Genomic DNA, 13574 nt, shown 5'->3' with positions numbered 1-13574 from the left:
AGGGACACCTAGGCTCCCTGTTCATCATACGCCCTAACCCTTAGCACTTCATAGTCATGGTCAGTTGGGAGGATAGCCTTAGAACTATAGACCATGAAGAATGGTGTGTAGCCGATGGCCCGACTAGGGGTCATCCTCAGGCTCCAGACCACCATAGGAAACTCTATGACCCATCGTCCACCAAACTTGTTCAACTGATTGAAGATCCTAGGCTTGAGGCCCTATAAGACCATGTCGTTTGTGCGCTCGACCTACTAGTTCATGCGATGGTGGCCCAATCAACGTGGATGTAATATTCATCGTAGAATTGGAGGAACTTCTTTCTGGTGAACTGCATGCCGTTGTCTATGATAATGGAGTTCGGTACTCCAAAGCGATCGACAATATCAAGGAAGAACAACATGGCTTGCTTGAACTTGATCACGGAGATTGGTTAGGCCTCTATCCACTTTGTAAACTTATCTACGATGACAAGCAAGTGGGTATATCCCCCGGACGCTCTTTTGAGAGACCCGGCCAGATCGAGCCCCAAGACCATGAACGGCCACATGATGGGGATTGTCTGGAGTGCTTGGGCCCACAGGTGGGTCTACCGAGCATAGTATTGACACCTTTCCCTGGTGTGCACAATCTTTTCATCATTGGCTACTATGGTCAGCCAGTAGAAGCCTTGATGAAATGCATTTTCGATTAGTGTTCTAGGTGTGGCATGGTGACCGTAGATCCCACCATGGTTATCACTCAGCAACTGCTTCCCTTGTTCGATGGGGATGCAGCGCTACAAGATCTTGGTGTGGCTTCACTTGTAGAGTTCGCCCTCAACAAGGATGAAAGACTTGGCTCGACATGTGAGCCACCGAGCCTCTATCTTGTCCATCGACAGCACCTTGCGGAGAAGGTAGTTGAGGTAAGGCGTCCTCCAGTCGACCAGAGGGTTAGGCTCTATCGCTGGATCCTCATCAAGCTCTAAAACCTTAGGGTCAGATGGAGCCTACGACTAGTTAGCCCCCAAGCCTAGGGCAGGTGGCCCATCACTAGCTTGTTCTGACTCCTCGTAGCAGACCAACGGTTTGTGCTGATCGCTGGCGAAGATGCTTGTCGGCACTGGCTCTCTATCGAACGTCGCCTTCGCCAGTGCATCGGTAGCCTCATTGTGACGCCTCAGGATGTGATTGAGCTCGAGGCCATTGAACTTGTCCTCTAGCTAGCGGACTTCTCACCAGTATGCAGCCATCTTCATGACTTCTTCAATGACCAGCTAGGAGTCACCCCAGACATTAAGGCGTTGGATACCCAACTCGATGGCAATGCGTAGGCCATTGATGAGCGCCTCATATTTGGCCATATTATTGGGGGAGGGGAAATGGATGTAAACCATGTACCTCAAGCGTACCCCATGGGGTGAAACGAAGACCAGCCCTATGTTGGCGCCTTTCTTCATCAGCAATCCATCGAAGTACATCGTCCAGTACTCTAGGTCAACGATTGCTGGCGGCATTTGGACCTCGGTCCACTCTACAGTGAAATCAGCCAGCACTTGGGAATTGATGGGCATTCAGGAGGAATATGAGATGTCCCATCAGCTCGAGTGCCTACTTTGCTATTCTTCCCATAGCATCCTGGTTTTGGATGACCTCACTGAGGGGGAAGGACATCACGACTATCATGGGATATGACTTGAAGTAGTAGCGTAGCTTCCTCTTGGCGATGAGGATGGCATACAGAAGCTTCTAGATTTAGAGGTAGTGGGTCTTTGAATCTGATAGGACCTTGCTAATGAAGTACATAGGGCGCTATACTTTGAGGGCGTGTCCTTCTTGCTCCACCACCAGGGCGGTGCTAACCACTTGCGTAGTGGCCATACTATAGAGCAGAAGCGGTTCTCCATCGGTCAGAGGAACTAGGATTAGGGCCTTCGTCAGGAGCTGTTTGACTATGTTAAGCACCTCCTAGGCCTTAGACGTCCATTTAAAATGGTCGGCCTTCTTTAGAAGCCGATAGAGGGGGAGACCTCATTCACCAAGGCATGAGATGAAGCAGCTGAGCGTGGTGAGGCACCCTGTAACTCGTTGTACCCCCTTCATATTCTAAATCGGGGCCATCCTTGTGATGGTTGAGATCTTCTTCGGGTTGGCTTCGATACCACGCTCTTAGACGATGAAACCAAGCAGCATACCCCTCAGGACCCCAAAAACGCAGTTCTCAGGGTTGAGCTTAATGCCATTTACTTAGAGTTTTGCGAAGGTCTGCTTAAGGTTGACTATGACCTGGTCAGCTTGTTTGGACTTGACTACGATGTCATCCACGTAGGCCTCAATAGTTCATCTGAGGAGGTCTCTGAAACACTTGAGCATACAATGCTGGTACGTAGCCCCTACGTTCTTCAGATCGAACGATATTATGACATAGCAGAATGATCCAAATAGGGTGATGAAAGATGTCACGAGCTGGTCAGACTCTTTCATCGCTATTTGATGGTACCCAGAGTACGCATCAAGGAAGCAAAGGGTTTCGCACCCTGAGGTAGAGTCGACTACTTAGTCTATGTGTGGCAAAGGAAATGGATCCTTTGGACATGCTTTGTTGAGACCCATGTAGTCAACACACATTCTCTATTTGTCGCTCTTCTTTCATACAAGGATGGGATTGGCTAACCACTCTGGGTGGTATACTTCCCTGATGAACCCTGCCACGAATAGCTTTGTGATCTCCTCGCCAATGGCCCTATGTCTCCCCTCATTGAAGCAACGCAGGCGCTGCTTCACCGGCTTGGAGCCTGGCCTAATCTTTAAGGCATGCTCGACAACTTCTTTTAGAACGCCCAGCATGTCCTAGGGATTCCACATAAAGATGTATCTATAGGCGCGGAGGAAGCCGACGAGTGCGTTTTCCTATTTAGAGGAAAGCATGGTGCCAATGCACACCACTTCACCCTTAGAGTCGCTAGGGTCTATGAGGACCTCCTTGGTGCCCTCCACTGGCTCAAAAGACCTAGCTGACCATTTGGGGTCGGGTGCTTCTTTGATAACCTCCTTCCCGATGGCCGCAAGCTCCTTGGAGGCGATGATTACCATGGTGTGATCGCAGCACTCGACCTCACATTCATAGGCGCACTGGAAGGAGGTGTCAATGGTGATGACCTCGCACGGTCCCAACATCTTTAGCTTTAGATAGGTGTAGTTAGGGACGACCATGAACTTCGCGTAGCATGGACGTCCTAGGATGGCGTGGTAGGTTCCATGGAACCCGATCACCTCGAAGGTGAGGGTCTCCATCCTATAATTGGATGGATCCCAAAGGTGATGGGCAGATCGATCTGCCCAAGTGGCACGGCCTATTTTCTAGGCACGATGCCACAGAAAGGCGCTTCGGTCGGTCAGACGCGCGATCGGTCGATGCCCATGGCGTTAAGCGTTTTGGTGTATATGATGTTGAGGCCGCTACCTCCATCCATCAGTACCTTGGTAAGCCGCTTCATGCCGATGATCGGGTCGACCATGAGCGGATATCTCCTCGGTTGTGGGACACTCTCCAGATGGTCGATCTGATCAAAGGTTATGGTGGACTCCGACCATCGGAGGAAGGTAGGTGTGGCTGGCTTAGCCATATAGACCTCACGACATGTGAGCTTCTAGCGGTGCTTGGAGTCATAGGCCACCGACCCATCGAAGATCATGAGGCAGCCATCCGGTGTTAGAAAAGCTGCCATCCATCCCCTTAGCATCGTCCACGGTCGGATCAGGGTCCTTCCCATGCCCTCCCTTGTTGAAGCCTCTAGATAAGAACCTCTTCATGAGGCCATAGTCCTTATATAGATGCTTCACGAGGAAAGCATGGTTTGGGCATGGCCCTTCGAGTAGCTTCTCGAAGTGGTCTGGGGTACCCCCTATGGGCTTTCAGCCCCCCTTGTGGTTGGCGGTGGCCACGAGTGAGCCCTCGCATCGCTGCTTGTTCTTCTTCTTAGCAGGACGGTTGGAGGTGCCTTCACCAGCATCCTCATCCCGCTTTGCCTTGCCTTTGAGGTGGTCAAAGATCGCTCCGACCGCCTCCCTGCTCGAGGCATGGCTGGTGGCAATGTCAAGGAGCTCTTTGGTGGTTTATGGGCCCTTACGTCCTAGCTTGTGAACTAGAGACTCGCAGGTGGTCCTAGATAGGAAAGCTCCTATAACATCAGCGTCGGCGACATTAGGCAGCTCGTTGCACTGTAGGGAGAAGCGCCGAATGTACCCACAGAGGGTTTCTCTAGCCTTCTATCAATAGTTTTTAAGATCCCATAGGTTCCCAGGATGCTTGTACGTGCCCTAGAAGTTCCCCACAAATATCTCTTTTAGGTTCGCCCAACTTTAGATTCTGTTGGGTGGAAGGTGTTCCAACCATGTTCGTGCCAAATCAGCTAGGAACAATGGAAGGTTACAGATAATGAAGTCGTCATTATTTGCTCCATCGGCTTGGTAAGCAAGCCGATAATCCTGTTGCCATAGTTTGGGGTTCGTTTCCCTAGAGTATTTTGGGATATTGGTTGATGGTCGGTTCCATGGCGGGAAGGTGGCGTTGAGGATGTATCGGCCAAAGGCCTGAGGTCTCGGTAGGCCGGGGCTCAGGCTTCGGTCCTCGCCACTATTGTAGCATCTGCCATGACGAGGGTGGTAGCCGTGGCTAGCTCCCTCCCCCGCATCGCCATGGATATGCCTATGGGCGTCAAGGGTGTCGCGCGTGTCACAGTTACAGCCGAGACACTCATGCATCGAGATCGCGGTGCATAGACTGCCTCCTTGCGGCGCCTGGTGGACTGATGTGTCCTTGTTAGGTCGCTCTGAGGGTGTGCACTGGCTGACGTCGAGCTTGCATCATCAAGATAATGAGCTTTCTGCTTGCTGCCCCGCCGCACGCTCGAGCAGCGTGTGAATCACGTGATGGGCCCGACGATCCTCAGGTGTCGTGGGCCCTGAAAGCTCATGGAGCAAGACCACAGCAGCAGCGATGTTTTGGCTTGCCTGGACGAAGTGTGGGAGGGCTTCATTATCCTCGATGATCCTCTGATTCACGTCGCGGGCCATGGCGCGCGCGCCCACCATGTCCATAATGCTCAATCTCTCGATTGAGCTCCACGTGTTCCTGCTCGAGCTAGAGTCGTGCTTTCTCAAGCTCTTGGTGCTAGGCCTTCGCTGCTCCATCCGCAAGCGAGAGCCCCTGTATCCCCCTCGACCTCATCATCGAGGTCGTTCATTGGGGTAGACTCCTCGTGGATGCTTTCAACGTGTCTCTCAGGGGTACCTGCCATAAAACATTCATGAGAGGGGTGATGGCTCCCCCTACTGGAGTCAGAGGTGGAGGGTGACTCCGTTTCTTCCATGAGGAGGTCATGGAAAGACTCCATGACATATTCAGTCATCCCTACGAACTCGTCATTCGTGGGGAATGGAGGCATGCATTGCGCCACAAGGTGGCCAATGGTCTCTACGGTGTTACAGAGACCGAATGAGAGCACTATCGGGATGCTTCGGATGAGGTATTCTCGGGAGAGGGGCTCTCCTCTGGTAAGCTACGCCATGACGTTGGTGAATGAGAAGGTGAGGTGGCGTAGGTCCTCTCGGGACGGTCGAGGTCCCAGGAAGGCGCCGAGCTGGCGCTCTAACCTCCCATAGTCAAAGCCATGGGGTTGGCTGCTCCCGAGGGCATGGGCCTCTAGTGCATGCAGCTATAGCTTCTCAAGCACCTCGATGATCGTGTTGAGGCCAAACAAGTGGAGAGGTTGGACGGCGGCAAGAGCCTGCGCCAACTCTCCTTCCATCGTGACGATGAAGTCTAGGTCCCCGAAGCGCACGTGCATGTCCGGAACCCAGCTAACGTTGCGACTAGCCATCCAAGACCTTGTGTGGATATCAAGACATGCAAAAGTCCCTTACCTAGCGCGTTAACTGTCGGTGTTTTGATTTGGCACTGACTAGTAAATTTCTAATATTGCGCGTCTAGCTCGGATGGTGTGCTAAGAGAACATGAGGTTTATACTGGTTCAGGCAGAATGTCCCTACGTCCAGTTCGTTGCTGCTGCTCGTGTTACTAGCACTAAAAGTTCATAGTAGGGGTTATAAACGGTCGAGAGAGGGACATGTCTTAAGTCTCTGGTGAGAGGATCGAACGAGTGCCGAGAGCTCAGTCGCTTCCCGGTTGTGTGCTTGCGTGTTCTGATCGGTTCGAGGTTCGATGGGTTTGAGTCCCCTTCATGGGACGCCCTGCTTTCCCTTTCATAGGCCAAGAGAAAGCACGGGTTATAGTGGAGTTAAAAGAGGAGCATGAGAAGGAGAAGAAATCCTTCAGGATCGTCGGGTCCTTTTTTCCTTCACGCGGGGCTCGCCGACCCTATAGACGTCAACAGGGATAGCTCCACGTCGTGGCCCTATCCGTCACTGGCGTCATGCGCAGACGTCGTCTCTCGGTCGTGGCACTCCACTCCATCCTAGCGGACGTTGTGGTGAACTAACGTGCCTGTCAGTGCTCGTACGAGGGTAAGGCAGAACAGCACTGGTATGTTCGACGCTGTTCCTGATGTGAATCCTCAGGTATGGCCCATCATAGCAACATGTTATATCAGGGCGTGCCGGTCACCTTCCTGGTGTTAGAGCTTTTACCCAGGTCCATTCGCTTGGACCTGGAGTGGTTGGCGGCGGTATAGGTCTCCGTCGGGCGAGGCGGAGCCCGCGGCCTCGGTGCCGGGCGAGGCGGAGCCCACCCTCAGAGGTCGAGCGAGGCGGAGCCCGCCCCCAGAGGCCGGGCGAGGTGAAGCCAGCCCTCAGGGGTCGGGCGAGGTGGAGCCCGCGGCCTCGGTGTCGGGCGAGCCGGAACCCGCTCTTAGAGGTCGGCCGAGGCGGAGCACAAACCCAAGGGTCGGGCGAGGCGGAGCCCACGACCTCGGTGTCGGGCGAGGCGGAGCTTGTGCACCTAGGGGTGAGTTGAAGCTGTACTCGCGCTCTTGAATGCTCGGATGAATCAATGGTGATGGTTATTAGCTCCTCTTTGGATACCCTATTATTGGTCCCGACAATTTCCGATCCAAATGTTCTAGCAATTGATTTGCTGCTATGGTAGTTAACACGGTAAACCGTGGATTTAAGTGACAAAATCCATCATTATTGTATTGTATATACTCTTCAGTGGAGAGAACAAGTCAGGGTAACGAGCGTTAACCTCGCTTGGCAGGGTAGCTGTGTGGGCAACTGCTTGCTTGGTCCTTGCGAGTTGTATGGCCGATTTTTTTTTATTTTTTAGCTTTTTTTGAAAAAATTTTACAAATATGTTTCTGGAGGTAAGGTTTTAAAATATGGGCCCTTAGCTCGGCGCGAGTGTTATATGTCTTGACGTTATCGTTGCTGGTGCTGAACTCTTAGGCTCGACGTAAACATAACGGTGATATGACAGACAACTCGACGCCGTAGATCTTGACGTCGAGCTCGATATTATAAATTTTAATAAAAACTTAACGCGATCTTAACGTCGAGAGCTGCACAGGTGGTCGCGTCGCGGAACGCCCGGAACGGAGGAGACCGCGGTATTGAAAATGTTGGGTCGTTGCTGTACTCGACTGCACATCGTCCTATCCATCCATCAGCCCGTCACCCCATCATGTCCCTGTCGACGTATTAAAGTTCCTGTTCGTTTCGAGCGCTTGGCCGGGAAGCTCTCCACGTAGCAAGAAATACACTTGGCCATACCAAATTAATTGGTTCTCCAGCTAGACTGATCCAGTCGCGGTCGCGGCTTATCGATCGCGACTGGATCGATCGATCACGTATTAAAGTTCCTGTTTGTATGGAGAGAACATAGCCTTTTGGTTTGGAACAAGTACGAAAAACTGCTAGAATATGTGAATTTGAGTCAATTCCATTAATTAGCCTAAAATGAGGAGCGGATCAGATCGACTCTTCGTTTCAACTGCTCCCATGCTTACCCCCTGCCTTCACACATATTTATTGTGACGATCGAGCAAACTTTAATAACTATAGCATTTCGCCAGAAATAGACATTTTTTTTTTGTACCTAGACCTCGAAAGTTTACTACTATAGCAAGAAACTCCTTTTCTCTCTCCATAAGAAAATGAACTACAAAATGCAAGGAGTCGGTGAAGCATCAGCTCTGTCTCCTTCTCAATAGAGTAGAGCCGGATGCAGTGAAAGCTCCACCATAACATAACCAAGTTTTTCTAGCACTAGCATCGAGAATCGTACTAGTATCTATATATGAACCAAATAAGTGCACTATAAAAATTATATAGTATATATACCTAATGCTACTAGTTTAGTATCATAAATATTTATATCTTTTTCTATAAATTTAGTCAAATTTAACATACTTTCACTTAGCACAATTTTATAGGTATAAGTTGATTTCTTTTGGACAGGAGGAAGTCTACTTAAAAAACAAAACATATTAAAGATTATCCTGTCCTGACCTCCATATATCATTATTTTTAGCTTACTATACAGTACACCTTTTTTTTCGAAAGGAAGCGTACAGTACACTTGGTTTGCCTATTTAAGGGAGGCCGTATGACCCAACGAGAAAAGTCGTGTTCTTATATAGGCATCCTCTTCTTTCCTTATGCAGGCTGTCATTGTCAGTCAACTTGGATTACCACTTGGAGTTTGTAATTCATCACTATTTGATTTCCCACGGACATGACAGGTACAATCCACCAGCTAAAAATTAAAAACCAAGGCAAACTTGGATCAAAACTCATGGATGTAATAATAACTTTAAAAAAAACATCCAACGGTACAAAAAGTGTAGATATATTCCACATCACAAAAATGAATAGAGACGTACAATACATTTTTTATCCAGCCGTGGGTCTAGTTTATCCCAATTCACTAGTAGAGAACAGACCTTTCATTCGAGGCTAAAATGGGCTCTAGTCCCGGCATTATTTGCGCCCGAAACTAGAGAGACCTTTAGTCCCGGTTGGTGTCTCCAACCGGGACTAAAGGTCCCTGCCCAACGGCTACTGCACTCGGCACAGTGGCAGGGGACCTTTAGTCCCGGTTGAAGACACCAACTAGGACTAAAGGTGGACCTTTACTCCCGGTTGGAGCCACCAACCGGGACTAAAAGTCCACCAACCTTTAGTCCCGGTCCCCCGATGGGTTAGTTCAAAAGGGAAGCATCCTATCCATCGTTAGATGTGTTGTGTAGGTGGAATGGTAAGCTACGCGCGAGGCAATGCATATGGTCTTAGGTTCGAATCTCACGGGACGCAGCGGTGGGAGGCATTATTTTTTTAAAGCTGGGAGGACCTTTAGTCCTGGTTCCTGACCTGGATGCTTGCAAGCTGGGAGGACCTTTAGTCCCGGTTCCTGACCTGGATGCTTGCTCCCGGGTGGGGAACCGGGACTAGAGGGGGTTCCCCACCGGGAGTAAAGCCCTGTATTAGTGATTACTATATGGATTATATAAATAAATTATTATATATAAATGCACATCAGGATAGCGGTGGATGCAGACGACACGGCTGAATTTGCAGCTGCGCTACGTGTGCCTGTCCTGTGCCCAATTAGGCTATGTATGCCACTATCAGAGACTCGCGCTTAGTTTGATTTTGGGATGCATGCAACCAGGCTATATAAATGCATGGCTATCTTCGCCTTCGGTCTCTCTCACTCTCTCCACTAAACATATTACTTCCAGGACAACGACATGATTCATGACACCAGACATGCATAATTGCAGGAAAACTCCGATCGGTCCACGTGATTATTTATGCGGTTGAATGTTTTTCAGAGAAAAAAAGGATGCCACAGTTATCACTAGCACTGTTTATTTGCACTGACCCAGTAACTGAAGAAGAAAAACTAAACAGGGTTGTAGTTGGCACTCCAGAATCTCCAGAAAAAAAAAACAGCCTCTCAAAGTCACTGAAAAGTTAATTAGGTTCGTTAATTCCAACTTGCATCTGAAATCGACAGCTCATATTAATGTAAGCAGCCGAGAACAATCAAATAATAACTGTATAAAAGCCTTGATCTACGTTGGGGAAAAGCTAACCTTACATGCTAATCTACTCGTCCAATAAGACGCTCGGAGATGCGGGTATCTTCTGTAGCTAATGCTAGCTCTGCCAGATATACATACCTCTTTGTATATAAATAAAATAAAATCAAAGCAATAAATACGATGACAGTGAAGGTCTACAGCTTTAGAAATAAGGCCCTGTTTAGATTCCAAAAATTTTCACCCCAAAGTGTCACATCGAATCTTACGGCATATGTATGGAGTACTAAATGTAGACGAAAAAAAAAACTAATTACACAGTTGGGTGAGAAATCGCGAGACGAAACTTTCGAACCTAATTAGTCCATAATTAGACACTAATTACCAAATACAAACGAAAGTGCTACAGTAACCAAAACCGAAAAATTTTGCCATCTAAACGCGCCCTAAATACGACCACATGTGACGCATTCAGCGGTGTCCTTGTCTAGAAATAAATCAAAGAGATGGAACAGGCCGGGGGGTAAAAGCACTTATGCTGTCACACCAGACAGAAACAGAATACAATGTGTCGTTCGTAACAAGTAGTGGATCTATTGACAACTTCCAATACATATATGCATCTTAATCTTCTAGCCCTTGATGCGAAAATTCCTTCATTCATATGCTTAATGCTCCCAGTTCCCAAATCCAGAAAAAGTGACATCAGTCCTGGAGGAGATTGAGAAAAATGGTGCCTGCTGAATCCATCATAGTTCAGAACATCAGATAAGTGAGCAGGGAGAAATGGAGAAACATAAGACACAATCTTATAGCTTCATTGACACATAGTAATCGGGAGTCCTCCAAATAACAATACAGTATTAAAAGAAGAAGAAGAAGATAGTAACAGGGAACAGCTACCCTTTAGCACATCCAAATTTATGCACGTTTACAAATGGCTTAAACCGGGCAGTGAGTTGCAAAACAAGCCACTATAGTGTACTGGATGAAGAAACTGTAGGAAGCGTATGAACGGCCACTGTTCACAAGCATCTCTCTGTCTTTGAGAAGAAAAAAAAGCACGTCATATCTGAAAGTCTCAGTTGTAACACGAACTTCATCTGTGACACAGCAGCCGTCTTCACGCCATGTCGAACTTCCTCATCGACCTTGGGCTGCAGATGATGTCGAACGGCTTGTCAATGCTGTCCAGCAACATCGTGATCTGCCCCTCCTTGACAAGTATCTGGCTTATCAGCCAACGAACAGTATTTTTCTCAACCATACTTTCAACCATGGCTTGTAAGCCAAACCAGCCCAAACGAACAGGGCCTATGTCTTCATGTCTTCGTCCAGGGCTTCGATCTTCTTCTTCAGCGACACAACCTCGTTCTGCATGATGCTGATGTTTCTTCTCAGCTGCTTTGCTTCCTGCCACGACAGGTCCCTCTCCTCCGTCACTGTTTTCAGTGTTCCACGGAGAGCAGCCAGCTCCTTTGCAGATTCCTGGAAATCCTGTTGGATCTCATTGATTGACCCATCCTTCTTCGATACCTGTTAAGTGCAGGAAACCAACAAATATGTAACAACACAGCAGGAGTACTTGAGGAAAATACCGCAACAAAGCTATCTTCTAGCATATATAAACATCATCTGCCATTCTGATATGAAACAACATTTACCAGCTGACAAGTTACTATACTACCAGTCTGAAGAAGCATGCCATTTCGGCTGGTACCATAACACAATCACAGCACTATTGATTGGTCTTTAAAACAACACAGTATTGATTGACAGCCCACTGATGTCTAAACGCAAATGGATTTGCACATAGCATATGGTCTGGACTTCTGGTGAAGTTGTATGCCCTACTTAGACCTTGTTTGGATGCGCATGTATTCATCTCAATCCACGTGTGTTGAAGTAGATTGAAGTGGAATTGAACTAAATTCCATTCCATTGCACTCATGCTCGTTTCTAAGTTTCTCTAGATCTTCATTTAGTTTGCTGTTTTGCGTTTCCAAACTTGCAACTTTCGTTGAAGCCTCAGCCTTATTTGCTTCAAAAAAAGTAACTTCTCTCTGAAATGACACATTCTGCTGTGCAAGTTCTCTCACCCGTTCATGTAGTCTCTCTTCTTCAGATTGAAATCTTGATAGCCTGATAGACCAATCGTCTGACCTTCTGTCCATCTCTCTCTCCAGTGTAGTTTGTACTTCACTCTTCTCCTTCTCCAGCCTCCTAGTTCTGGTGTCCAATTCTTTGTTTGTTTGTTTGCATTGCTCTTTTGCAGCAAACCTTTCTGTAACACGTGCCTTGATCTCTGAAGACAATTCATGTGCTAATTGTTTCCTATCTTCGGTCAATTGCTGGATCAACTGAAACATGTCATTTGAGGTCAATGGTTTATCCCTGAGCATGCTGAATTCATATTCATCTCCACAAGGAATAATAAACCTTGACTCAACTTCTTTAGCTCTTTGAAGCAGCATGTCATCGGTTTCGTCTTCCGCTGGTGCAAAAATAAAATAAAATATATATCATCATAAAAATATTGAGAAGCATCACAAAAGCATGACCCTACAATGATAGGAGCAACGTGAAGTCATACCTGAAGTAGGACAAGTGGAGGGGCAGACAACATTTGGAAGTCTCACATCTTGCAAATCTTCATAAATATCTTCAACAGATGTTGAACTTTCTCTTTCAGAAGCTTCTGACATGCTTATGTGGCGTCTAAATGCACTGCACATAGTTGTCATCTTGTGGGTATCTCATGTGCCCTCTTGAGCAAGTCGACAAAGGAAGGCGTCTTTTAAGTCCACATCTGGGTAGCTCTCTGTTGTCTCTTTCATCGATTTTGGTATGGATGGTACTGTAGACTGGGGTCGAGGTGGCCTTCCCAAATTAGAAACCATAGATGTGACAGGGGCGCCCTGCTTCTGTTTCTCATTTACGATTGCATCTTCATGCCGTCTATCAATGTACCCATCTAGTACTTCAACAACAACAACAACAACAACAAAGCCTTTTAAGTCCCAAACAAGTTGGGGTAGGCTAGAGTTAAAACCTAGCAAAAGCAATCAAGGTTCAGGCGATCTAGTACTTCATTCTTGTTTAATAAATTGCTCAGTCTTGTTGATCTACATTGTATAGCAATAGGAGAGTGCCCTGCTGAGCATGAACAACATTTTGAACGAGGAGGATCATTTTCCATGGCAGAATGACCTTTTGGGGTCTTTATTGCATATTCTCTCAAGAACGGATTCCCTTCTGGCGACCACATGTCGGGACTGCAACAACAACAACAACAACAACAACAAAGCCTTTAAGTCCCAAACAAGTTGGGGTAGGCTAGAGTTGAAACCCAACAGAAGCAATCAAGGTTCAGGCACGTGAATAGCTATCTTCCAAGCACTCCTATCTAAGGCTAAGTCTTTGGGTATATTCCATCCTTTCAAGTCTCCTTTTATTGCCTCTACCCAAGTCAACTTCGGTCTTCCTCTGCCTCTCTTCACGTTACTATCCTGACTTAGGATTCCACTACGCACCGGTGCATCTGGAGGTCTCCGTTGCACATGTCCAAACCATCTTAATCGGTGTTGGACAA

General features: G+C 47.8%; 1 protein-coding gene across 1 annotated transcript; it reads right to left on the bottom strand.

Annotated features, from left to right (window-relative positions):
* Positions 1 to 10781: 10781 nt before the first annotated feature.
* On the bottom strand, positions 10782 to 13026 carry LOC136552964 (uncharacterized). Its single transcript, XM_066544538.1, has 3 exons — positions 12576 to 13026; positions 12082 to 12476; positions 10782 to 11518 (listed from the first exon to the last, which is right to left on the bottom strand). The coding sequence occupies exons 1-3, from the start codon at positions 12724 to 12726 to the stop codon at positions 11297 to 11299; spliced, it is 768 nt and encodes a 255-aa protein (XP_066400635.1). The 5' UTR covers positions 12727 to 13026; the 3' UTR covers positions 10782 to 11296.
* Positions 13027 to 13574: the final 548 nt, after the last annotated feature.

Source organism: Miscanthus floridulus, chromosome 4 (genome assembly GCF_019320115.1).
Source record: "Miscanthus floridulus cultivar M001 chromosome 4, ASM1932011v1, whole genome shotgun sequence".
Lineage (NCBI taxonomy): Eukaryota > Viridiplantae > Streptophyta > Magnoliopsida > Poales > Poaceae > Miscanthus > Miscanthus floridulus.
Note: the sequence above shows the minus strand (reverse complement) of the source record. Positions and strands in the feature narration are given on the sequence as shown.